The 12,929-nt window shown below is 36.5% G+C and overlaps 1 protein-coding gene across 2 annotated transcripts in view; it reads left to right on the top strand.

The window, feature by feature from the left end:
* Nucleotides 1–282: 282 nt before the first annotated feature.
* Nucleotides 283–12,929, top strand: part of lrrtm4l2 (leucine rich repeat transmembrane neuronal 4 like 2) — a 38,562-nt gene continuing 25,915 nt past the window's right edge. For both annotated transcript variants that reach the window (XM_061260944.1, XM_061260943.1), the window contains exon 1: nucleotides 283–309. In XM_061260944.1, the coding sequence (XP_061116928.1) occupies nucleotides 306–309 (4 nt within the window). In that variant the 5' untranslated portion in view covers nucleotides 283–305. The remainder of the gene's footprint in view (nucleotides 310–12,929) is intronic.

The following is a 12,929-nucleotide window of genomic DNA, read 5'->3' on the forward strand; positions in this document are numbered from 1 at the left end:
TCCTTTGGGGAAACTCGGTGAATAAGAGGTCCAGCGAGGTGTTTAGGGTTTAGATTAAATTGGGGTGTCGTTGGTACAGATTTCTTTTTTTATCTTACCAATTTCCTTTGTCGCAAGGAAGGACAGCTGCGTCCCGATCTGTGCTACCGGTTGAGCGGCTGGCACAGTTTGGCTCGAAGACGAAATTTAGAAAACAAAGCTTTGTGCAGTTTTGAAGAATTTTAAGGGTTTCTTGTTTCTTCTTCTTCTTCTTGTTGTTCTTCTTTTCTGGGGTGTTTAGACAGAGAAACAACTGGACCCGCGACATGGGTAAGTAGCCAACACATAATGCTACATGGTATGCGCAATAAATGTTTTCAGTAAATCGGGCACTAACAAATCAAAAAAGCTGGCTGTCTGTGTTCAGTTCACGAATGTCTCTATGTTCGATAATTCATTGCGCGTGATTATTTCAGTGAACCATTTCGTATATTTACTGTATAGGCTATTTTTATTGTTTGCAGTAAGTTGATGCGTGCACACTGGAAATGGTAAACATGCTCATTCGAATTGTTCGAGGTTTGTTGTTACACTCAAAATTAATTGCAGTTGTAAAAATATTATTTGCTGATATTTAGCCTGGTCTTACATTATTTAAAATTGGTTAACTAACTACGTAACGGCAAGAGACAGCGGAACGGTATATGCGTGGACTTTTCATGATATCCTATATTTCTCTGACAGTGCTTTCGTTTAAGTATATCTGCCTGGTGTCATGCACTGTACCAGCTGCATATCTATGCATCATTGAACATGGCTGCCAATTAACTAAGTGCTAGCTATAGTGTTCTAATGACACTCTGATCGCAAGCAAGGTGCAGATAATTACTGTATATGCAAGTCTGGCAAATGTGCCATGTACATCTGTCTACATGCCAGCCCCCCTACTTTTGGTAGCCTACACATGAACATAGGCATACCGCACATATTTGACATATTCAGATTAGAGCAAAAACGCAACAGCATATTGACAATTGTTGCTTGAATGCAGCAATGTAATGGTAACACTGGTACGAATAAGTAGCGTAATTAGTATTTGCAATTTGGTTGGTTGCGTTTGGTCATTTCTGTAATATGACCTGCTGTGTGTTTTTGCCCAATAAAGATTATTGTACGTCTCTGTGGCCAAACGGTAGCTCATGCATTGTCCTGACGATGTTTATTGTGCTTCTGCAGCAAGTTACCGATGTAGGCAAAGACGTGGGCAGATGACATCAGTGACAAGATTGTTAACAGTGCCTTCCCGTTGCTACATTACTGTACATCCTTCCGCAAAATGCTATCCACTTCAAGCTATTAAACGTGCAATGTGCATTTTATTTCCTTACTAGATGACTACTAGGTGGGCTGTTGAATAAGCACCTTAACTTAGCACCGTTTCTCCCGCGCTGTCAATACCGGATTTTAGACAGGTAGTCATAGAATGGGGATCATTCAAATTCAGCCTGTGGTATTGGTTCAACATTACAGATATCTTCTACATGAGTAAGCAGTAAAATGAACAAGCAGTTCTAGTACTTAAGAGGATAAATGATCATCCTTTGTACGATGCACAGGGGAACCAAACATTTTTCTTCAATAAGGCTTTGTTTTTGGTGAAACGGATTGACAATCCGAGTTCCATTTATGTGCACTGTAAGAAATTTTAATTCTCACAAATAGAAATATTACAAATTCTAATAAGTAATTACATAACATGCCTCACATAGAGAGTGTTGGACACTGCCATAGTGTGTGTGTGTGTGTGTGTATATATATATTTATACATTTAATTTACTTTATTTTTAAGATTTCAATATGCACACAATAAGGAAAAATACTGACAGAGTGCATTTTTCTTTCACTAGAAGCTTGATATTTTTATGGGTAAGGTGTGTGTATGTGTATAGACAAAGCCACTTTATTAGGTACAGTACACATAGTGCTGGGTTGGACCAGCTTTGCCTCCAGGGGAGAATGAATTACTTGTATGGATTCAACATGGTCATGCAAACATTCCTTAGGGATTTTGGTCCAATAGCATCCAATAGGAACTGTGTGATGCTGACTCAATAGCATCACGCAGTTCCTGCAGATATTTGGCCATGCATGCTGCAAACGTGCCATTCCACCTTATATAATAATAATAATAATAATAATAATAATAATAATAATAATAATCATCATCATCATCATCATAATCATAATAATAATAATAGTACTTTGTTACTTATCTGCCGCTTTCATCCAAAGTGACTTAAAGTTGATTAGACTAAGCAGACTAAACAGTTCCCCCCTGGAGCAATGTGGGGTTAAGGGCCTTGTTAAAGGGCCCAACAGCTGTGTAGGTCTTATCGTGGCTACACAGGGACTTGAACCCCCCTCATCCCAAAGGTGCTCAATGTGTTTGTGATATGGGGACGTGCAGGTCATTGGAGTAAACTGAAGTCACTGTCATGTTTCTGGAACCAGCTTGAGATGATGTGTGCTTGGTGACATGGCATATTATCCTGCGGGATGTATCTATTGTGACATGACACATGATTAGCAACAGCCCTTAGGTATGCTGTGCCATTAAAGTGATGCTCAATCTATATTAAAGGGCCTAATATGTGTCAAGAAAACATTTTCCAAACCACCACCAGCAGCCTGCACTGTTAACACAAGACAAAATGGATCCATGGATTCATGCTGTTTACTGCAAATTCAGATTCTACCATCTGCATGCTACAGCACAAATTGAGATTGTCAGGCCAGGCAACATTTTTCTTCAATCTTCCAGTTTTGATGATCACGTGCCTGTTCTTTGGTGATCACGTCATCTTCCTGTTCTTAGCTGACAGAAGTGGATTCTGTTGTGGAGCCTGCTGTGTCTGCTGTATATGTTTCAAGATGTTTGAACTTTTGATGTTTTATGAGTCCAGACAACTGTGTAAAAACAGCTGTTATTTGAGCATTTTCTGTCTGCCCATTCTCCTGCGACCTCTCTCATTAACAAGTTGTTTTTTGCCATCAAAGTGCTGCTCACTGGATGGTTTTTATTTATCTCACCATTTTCTTTAAGCTCTAGAGACTATAGTGCTTGAAAGGTCAGCTGTTTCTGAGATCCAACAATTATACAATTATACCATTGCCAAGGTCACTTGGATCATGCATCTTGGCCATTCTAATATTTGGTCAAACCACTTAACTTGTTTGCATGCTTTATGTATTGGTTTGCAGCCACATGATTTGCTGTTTGGAAGAGCTGGCTATTTGTGTTATTGAGCAGGTATAACTTAATAAGGTGCTGGGTGAGTGCATGTATATGGTCTATTACAGTGCAGATGAAGGGCTAGACTATATGCTGTATATATTGGCATGTGTGTATACAGTTTAGCCATACATCTGCACTGTAGTATTAAGTTGAAACAGAATCACTTGTCATACCCGGCTGTGGAGGCTTTTTTGTTTGATTCTGTTACATTCCACTTATTGAATCTGAGGAGGCTTGAGCCCGTTCATTGGTCTTTGAGGCTGAGATACCTCATCACAGGTGATGTCGCAGTCATTCATTGGAGCACAAGTCTGGCGATCACAGTCTCCAAAAGCTTAACCGTTGCATGCACTGACATCATACCAAAGGTTAGAGTGAAATTATGCAGTGCCACATATTCCTTTGAGAATGTTGTGACATCAGGATGAACCCATAGAGAGAGTGACAATTGAGATCCCAGGACTTCAACAATGTTTTATGCTTGGATCATGATACATCGTTGTATGAGCCTCCAAGCTAAAGAACAAAATGTGCGGTGTTAAATCAGCTGTTATAGAATACAAAATGGTCCCTACTGGCCTCATGGGTACTCCTTTAGATTTGATACAATGACATTACTGACTGGACAAGCAGGGTATTTTTGTTCGTGCATCTTTATTTTCCCAAGAATCAAAATTCTAAAGGTGAAATCCTAATAATATCTCCCAATAATGAATAACCAGATAAGAAAATATAGTATATATATTTTTTTTAAAACGGAATGCTTGTTTTTTTAAATAACACGTACTGAGACAGAACAAACTTTTGAAGCTTACATTTTTCTGTGTTTGATGAGAGAACCATACAAATATAAGGGTAGATTAATAAAAATGTATCGTAGCAGTTTCCACAGCAATACAGGACTGACAAATTCCAGCTAGGGCAAGTCTTTAGATATTGGTTACCAATTTTTTGCATTATTGCAGCCACCTTTATTGCTGACATATTTTTTGTTTTTGCATGTTATTAAGGTGATTCAGAAAGTGAAAATATATTGGGAAAAATATAATCTTCGGTTGTTGCAGGCAGGTGTGGATATTACTATGACATGACTGTGAGAAAATGCTGTGAGAAAATGCAGCCTTTCCTGCAGCTGTTGTTGTTTATAATATAGCCTATTGTGCTATATTAGCTATTGCATTCTTTTTAATAATAGAAGTAAAAAAGTGTGTCGGTATTTACTGAAGGTTAAAAATTGTTAGTACTTTGTGTCTCCGCCTTTCATCCTTGATTAGCCTCCGCCTTCAGTCTGCCTGCCATTGATTCCGCAGCTTATGCAACACCTCATCTTCCATTTAATCCCAGCACTTTCTCTACATTTCCCATAGATGATTTCTCAATGTTACTTTATGTTTGGCCTTTTCTCTCTTCAACTGCTCCCACTGATGTTCGATTGGGTTCAGGTCTGCTGACTATGGTGGGAATGCCATTATAATAAGCCCCCCATGTTGTCAATAATGCATTCTTGATTAAGAAGTGTAATTGGAGTATCATAATTACATTATTCCGTGATAAATAATGAAAACAACCAGGTAGTGGCAGACTATCACCTTTAATTTGAGGGTATTTACATCCATATCAGGTGATGCATGAAGGAATTACATCCATTTTTATCCATAGTCCCTCCATTTTAGGGGACCAAAAGTAATTGGCCAGTTGGCTTCTTGGCTGTTTCTGATTAGTCAGGTGTATTCAATCACTTCCTTAGTGCAGTTATACTGTAAGAAAGCTTTCAGTATCTGAAAATTGCGTGTGGAGTCTGTTATTGGCATTGTGCCAATCACAGTCAAAGAAAACTTTACGAGGCTGTAAAGACTGTGAAAGAAACAATAAGAAAGGAACAGTCAGAGACATACAATGCAGTCCGTAAATATTTGGACAGTGGTACAATTTATCTTCTTTTGTCCCTTTACTCCAGCACATTGGATTTGAAATTGAACAATTATTATGAGGTGCAGACTTTAATCTGAGGGTATACATTCATAGCAGGTCATCCATGTAGGAATTCCATCCTTACTTATACACATGTAGGAATTCCATCCTTACTTATACAGCAGATAGTCCCCCCATTTTAAGGGAGTCAGTGCTTGGCTTTTGTCAAAATTAGGGCCAGAGTTGAGGGCCAGAGAATCCATTATGAGACAGAGAAATAATGGGGCCAGATATGGGCCAAACAATGGGCTAAAACAAACTGTTTTGGTAAACACCCAAAAGAACATAAATTGTACAACTGTCCAAATACTTATGGACTGCACAGATTGCACAGATTGTAATTTGAAATGATGTCACTAGATGCCATGTGTTGTGAAAATGAATTCTGTGCTGTGCTCCAAAGTGATTTGTTTCCTACCTTCTGCTCTTTTTAAATACATCGTCCAAGGAGCTGTTGGGTGGCGCGTTCTATAAAGCCACTGTGGAGGGCCCCACATTCTGGATCATGCCCCTGCCAGCTGTGGATGGCAGCCTGGCTATGCAGTGCATGATTAGCTTTGGCCGGGGGCAGGAACATCAGTTGGCTGTACGTTTGTGATTCGTCATTCTCTGGCAAATTCCTCTTGTCAGTCAGGCGTCCGCAGCCTGCTTGCATGGGCTGCAAATGAGGGGCTGTCCTCCAAATAAATGTCTGTGCGAACTGCTGGATTATGGCATGAGAAGAAACAACAGATTGTGTTTTTTAGGAGACAACATGTTTGATAAATGTATATTCACCATATTATAGGCCACAGTATTGGCATGAAGCAGAACTACATAGAGTTACCAGCTTAACTATAATTCCCAATAGTGTGTGGTAGCTTGTGTTATTTAAAGAGGTTTTGAGCACAAAAATATTAGCATTAGTCAATGTCAGGTAAAGTTCACAAATTACCTAATTTGTGTTTTTGTCATGATTGGAGTAGCTCCAATTTAGTTCATATATCTTTTTTAAGTAGCTTTAGTTAACTATTTTTCAATTATCGGTGGCTGTGAGGTGTCTTAGGTGTCTTAAGTACTTACTGTGTCAAGTAATTGGTACCTTACGTAACTACATTTTCAAAGTAGCTTCCCCCAACACTGGCACACAGTGCTAAAGGAGAGCTTGCACTATTTGGAAGAGACCTGTATCTTACTGCCAACACTATGGGTGCATAAAACACTCTTGAGAGGTAGAAAAAAAAATCCTTTCCTCCAATCAAAAGTATGACATGATGACTTTTATCTATTTTTGAGGAACATCAGCTAATTATCAATTAGCATGAGTAATTAAAAAGCACAAATTTCCATATTAGCTAAAACACTTTTTTTTATCTTGATTAAGTCAGAGTTTTAAAAAAAGTTCTATGTGATGAATGACTCAATAGCTGGGGAATTCCAGATTGTTTTTAAAAAATGTTTTTTATTGATGAGTTGTTTTAAAACAATGAATGTATATGCCAGGAAATTCTGATGTATTTGCTATTTTTCCACATAAAATACCCCTTAGTTTACATGATACAGGTGGTATAAAACATAAATTAACTACTTGGCATTGTTTCTGATCATTGGTTGATTGCCCTTTCACCTGGGGCTTCTCCTTAAATGCACATTACTTCAGGAACGGCAAAGCCAAGTATTTCTTGTCAATGCAGACTTCTGGTCATAATTCGATATGGCTCCAGTTGAAACCTTTTTTTCTGTGCTGCAAGTGCAGTGAAAAAAAGATGCAGTAATCATACAGCAGATCAGCATATATGAGTGTCTCACTGATTTTGCAACATATCAAGTGGCAACTACACATTCTATGCATGTTCCATTAAAAGCCACCCATAAAAAGCAGGAAGGACCATCAAACTTTCTGTAGTTCGCAAAATCTACCTCTGTTATCACATTTACATGGCAATATTACTAATACAGATTAAAAGATAGTATATATTAGCTAAGTACTCTGCCCAATACTCAGATATTAATAGCTTAATGTCACAGATAGACTGTACAAACTTGGCTTATTTCTGGAAATGTGCCACGTTTCCAACTTCGATCTGCATGAATTGATTTATGTTTTATAATACGTATCAGCACCATATAAGCTCCAAGCCACTATTCTGGTCCTGTCTTTTTGTGTGGCAATAAACATTATTGCTCTATTTACTGGACATACCTCACATTGATATGTAAACTTAGTGAGTAATAGACAGTTTAATGAGTATATCAGTATATTCATATATATATGTATATATATATATATATATATATTATATATATATATAAAAAATATATATACATATATATATATAATATATATATATTAAAAAATATATATATATAGCATTATCAGTATCAGTATAAATCAGTATAATATATATATATATAGATTCCATTGATGCGTCCATTGGGTGATTACGTGAATATAAACATTTAAAACACAATATTATGTAATGCAGGTTATAATTCACATCATTAAAAGTAGTTCACTATTTGCTTGCCTGTCTATAACTACCTTTGTAATTTACCCAAAACTTGATAAGATTCTCTTTACTCTTTTTTGTATTGATTTAGTTAGACATATATGCATTGATTTAAAGTCTTGAGTTTATAGAAATTTAAAGTGATTTATATCTCAAACCAGAGGCTTTTAAAATGGTTCTTTCAAGTAACTATTCCAATAAATGATTCAAGTGAAAATATGTGTAATTTTACATTGCTTTAAAAATGCACTGGCAGGCTGCTATAAAATGTACTTGTATATAAGAACTAGGTTAATGTTGTGTGTAAAATACAAATTTGAAAGGAAATAATATGAATAATAAAATTATGTTATTGTACGCCATGATTAATGTTTTGTCAGTGTTCTATATCACAAGTGTTGTGCTTTGGAAACACAAAAATTACAATACCCAATGTGCAGTATCCTAGAAAATGGCCAATTTATCTTTCTCACGCCACAATCACTGTTTTCTTTAACCCCTTAGGTATCACCCTTTTTCTTGACACAAGCTTGGAAAGTACATGCCCAAAATAAAATGGCTACTATTCTTGCCTGAGTACAGGCAAGTACTGGTGTCCTCTGAAAGGTAACCCTTTGGGGTTTGTTTTCCAAGAGTCAATTACTAAGTATTACTAAAACAAAGTTACAAAAGCTCAAACAGTGGAAGTGGAAGATTTTGTTCTCACTGAAAATATTTTACATTTTTCAGTGGAAACAGATTATTGTGGCAGTACTTGGCACGCCTCAAAATACAATTGAGCCATCGGCAAAACACTGGACAAATCCCCTTTCCAATTTGATAACAATATCTCCATAAATTAGCATTCTGCATTGTTTTCTTCTAAGCTATGTTTAGGCAGTTTTCCAAAAAGGACATTGGGACACTCCAAAAGGACACATGGTAACTAAATGATATTATGAGTCTTATGACATGGAAAATACTGTGTTTTGCTTACTATAGTATTATCCTGATAAAAAGTGTTTGTACTTCTCCCCACCTCTCAACCTCCCCCTACCTCTCCCTCTCCTTCCGCTTTCCCCAGACAGCAACAGGTCAAGAAGATTGTAACAAATAAGTACAATAATCACAATAATAACATGTTGGATACTAATATATTGATTGAGGTCCACAATTCCACATGGTATTTATTATTCAAAAGTAGGCTTGTTCCTTATTCATAACCATACTGAATAATAATAAAATATTTTGAGAATATATGTAGATGCCCACTGGTATAAAATGGGCTTACATCAATGAAAATGCCCTCTATATTGGAGCCAAGGGTATTTTCACTGTCTTCCCCAGAAATATTCATTTGAGAATACTCGAGAGGCCAGAGAGACGAGAGATTCCTTGTACGTCCTCCAAAGGAAGTCCTCTATTTAGACGTTAACCTTTTGGGGCTGTTTTTTCCAAAGCGCAACAGTCTCAGTGTGCGTATTGAAAATGCTACTGTTTCATTACACAGGCAAAAAAAGCTGTGTTTTATGCAAGCCTAACAAACTATACATCATGGAAATGTAATGTCATTAGCTAAAATGGTTCTCAGTTGTTACTTCAATACCATACCACTAGCTGGTTCCTGGCAGAGCTGAAGTTATACTTTGCACATTTACTGTGCAACAGGATTACTGATACTCTTCAGATAAATTCATCCTGTTCGAGAGAGCCTATACAAAACGTAGATAATCACATTCCTATGTACAAGTACATTTGTAGAAGAATGCAACGGCAAAATGGATAACAATGAATTTTCTTCCTCCAGAGAAATTCTAAGTAAACAATCTGAGTTAGCACGTTTTTAGAATGGCATTATTATGCAGTTGGTTCGCTGGATGCTTGCCATGAAAAGGACACTGGCATTACCTTATTTTGTGTAGTATATGGATTTCCAAAAGGTGAGGGTCCCCCACGCTTGTTTTGCCACCCACATGTTACAACTTTTGTTGCTAAAGCAATGACATCTTAAAATAGGTAACATGCTCAAACTGTATATCCTGTTACCATAGTGATTAAAAATCTGACCGCGAATAAAAAAAGAATTAATGCAAAAACATGCTCAAGGCTGGGCTGGTGAGACTTAAAAAAGATTGATGTTATATGGAGGCTATTCAACAATAGTGTGAGTACAAACTAGATGGTTAACTGTATCTGTATAAGCATCTCTATATTTTCTCTTACATTAACAATGCTCTGAATTAAGCCTATTTTTATGTGCTTGTGACTGCATGTATTTATAGTATTTTGAAGTGTGGTGACATGATTAACCCTCCACGCCCACCATACACAGCTCAGTCTCCAAAGCCTAGCGCTTCATGTCTGACTCCAGGGATTCAACAGTTAAAACAGGAGCAGGAAAATCTAATAACATTAGTAAATGGTTTGATCAGCAACAAATAACCTATTAAAAAAACCTACATTGAACATATGAATCATTAATATATTAATATATGTATTCTATTGATGCACACATACAGCAGATATGTTGGTTCTGCAACTGTAGATATCCTTTCAAAAGTACATTTCCATGTAATTTGTTCAGTAAATGTAGTAAATTCTGTGATTTTCCCTGTGTGGAGTAGGCACAGTTGAGTAGCCATTATATTCTTAAGTGAGCGGTTAGAGTGCTAAACGAAGTATGGAATAACGTGACAGCACATACAGTAAGTGCTCGCCATGTTCTCTACCGTAATGGAGTAAACAAAACTCATGGATACTGACATTTTCCATTCTTTTGCTGATTTGTTAAAGAGTTAAATAATTTTTTTTTGTTTTTTGCAGTAGGCTACCTCCACCATACCAGTGAATTCCTAGGTTCCTAATTTTTATGTTTTCTGTATAGCTGACATAACAATCATTTCTCTCTGACAGATCTTTCTGACAGTTATATCTGTTTTGACATTGTATAGAGCTAAGCTGAAGATGTGTACAGGTAGACAACAGCAAATTACCTTTGAGTCCTGAAGAATAAATGTGTTGTTTTTCTTGGGAGTCTTTGAGAAAATGCAGTGTGCTAGCTTTTTTTCCTGCTTTCTCCCAGCTGACTGTCTGAGTACAACATTGGTTAAATACCAATGGGAATAATAACCTTGGATCAATTGAAATACAACCACGGCAGTATTCTGCAGCAGATGATAATGTCGCAGTTGGTCAGTAGGACAGATGGGATCAAAGACACATACAGTACATTACAGAAGAGGGCTCATCACCGATGTGATATTGTTGATTGATATTGTTAACGTTTTGGTTATTTGTATTTTTTATTTTTGTTTAGAATTATAAAGTGTGAAATAGAAAGAAAATGTCGGATATAGATTTCATGTTCAGTGTGATGTCTATTCCGTAAATAGTTTTTTAGGTGTTAGATTCTGATGTATCATGTCTGATAATGGTTTATAATGGGATAAACAAATGAGGCATGACAGAGCACAAACACAGGGGGGGATCCTCCCTGTGTAAATAATGATACTTAAGCACAGCAGATTTATTTGTCACTCGTATTCCCTTAACTAGCTAATGAGAAATCAATCTGCACAGCTTCGTTTATGTATTTATACACCATTAATTCTACATTAGCAATGTTAACAACTACATTAGTTGAAGCCAGTTCATATTGGAATGAAAAAAACAATGTTAATGGTTAACTAGTTATAGTTATATGTTTTAATTATGGTTTGCTAATGTATAAATATTCATGTAACTAATGCATTAGTTAGTAGCTAACAAATACATGAAATAATGAAAAGTTAATGTCATGCTTAATTCATGTATTTGTACATCAATTAATGCTTATTTAACATCATTTGATTACAATACATATAGCATGGATTACATATATACATGTAGTATTGTGATTTAGACTGTATTGAGATATAAAATGGATCATGTGCAGTGCACTGTGACCTGTGTACCATGCTATATATTCTATTGTGAGACAAATGGCAGTACCCAGGCCTATTTAACAAACTGGGGGTTTTTGCAGCATTGAAATAATTACAATAATGGATTGTATGTGCACAGAGAATTCAAACATTATTTAGCAGTTTCAGGATAACCAACTAATTATTCTAAATTAAGATAGCTACTCTCCATATGTAAGGTAATTATTTTAACAGACTAATACTGTTTTTTAAAACTAATTTAAAAGCAAGACTTCCATCAGAACAACAATTAATAATGTACTACATGATATGCTACCAGATGGAGATTTTGCATATTTACAGACTTGCACTCCTAAAGGATTCATATTTTGTCAGCCTGTGGGAGACAGTATCAAAGACAGTTTTCCTATTGAGGATGTAAGGATGTTAAAAACAATAGAGGCCTCTTTTCTACTATTGATCTGCTTCAGATCACAGTGCTGAGGCATTTTCTGGCCTGAACTTCAAAGGTTGTTTTGACATAAATAAATGGCATTAATCCAACATACACAACGTCTGTCTTCTTTTAGTGTAATATTTCACTTGAATGTTTTATTTTGGTTGTAGGACACATCGTAAGCAATCCCTACAATCCCTATATCTGATACTGTGATCATGAAAATGTCTAGAATCATTGTTGTCATGGCATGATGATTGATGAAACTTTCACAGTGGGGTTTTTCTAAGGGATCACATCACATTGGACCTGTGCAGGAAAGCTGTTTTACTTGGCAAACGCACAATGGCATTACTGTTCCTATCAGATGATGGCGTTACAAACTCCACTGCACATTAAATGATAGTGCTTGTTCATCAGTAGAGTGTCCATTGAGCAAAATGTGTTGTATCATCTAATGTGATTGAGGCTATGGTAGAAAGGCTTAGCATATTAAAATCAGAAAATCATTTAATATGCACATCACATACATCACAACCTGGAAACAAGGTAAGACAGAAAAGCTAACAGCTTATGAAAGCTTGCTTTTATTGTATTCCTTGCTGTTACCAAAACCAGAAAGGGTATTTTTTTATTTGGCACCCAGACGTTTTTGCCATACAATACACAAAGGTTTGCCTTCCCACTGACCATATTGGCTGCTTAATTTCCAGAGTGAAACGCACACTGCCGTGTCACAATGCTGTGTATTTGCCTTGTTAAGAATCTTTGCCAGTATTTTTTGTGGTAGAGTGTGGCTTAACCCTACACACTTCACCCCTTGTGGTTGAGTCGTCGACGTCCAAAATCATTGTTGC

The sequence above is a fragment of the Conger conger genome, chromosome 11, assembly GCF_963514075.1.
Source record: "Conger conger chromosome 11, fConCon1.1, whole genome shotgun sequence".
Taxonomy (NCBI): domain Eukaryota; kingdom Metazoa; phylum Chordata; class Actinopteri; order Anguilliformes; family Congridae; genus Conger; species Conger conger.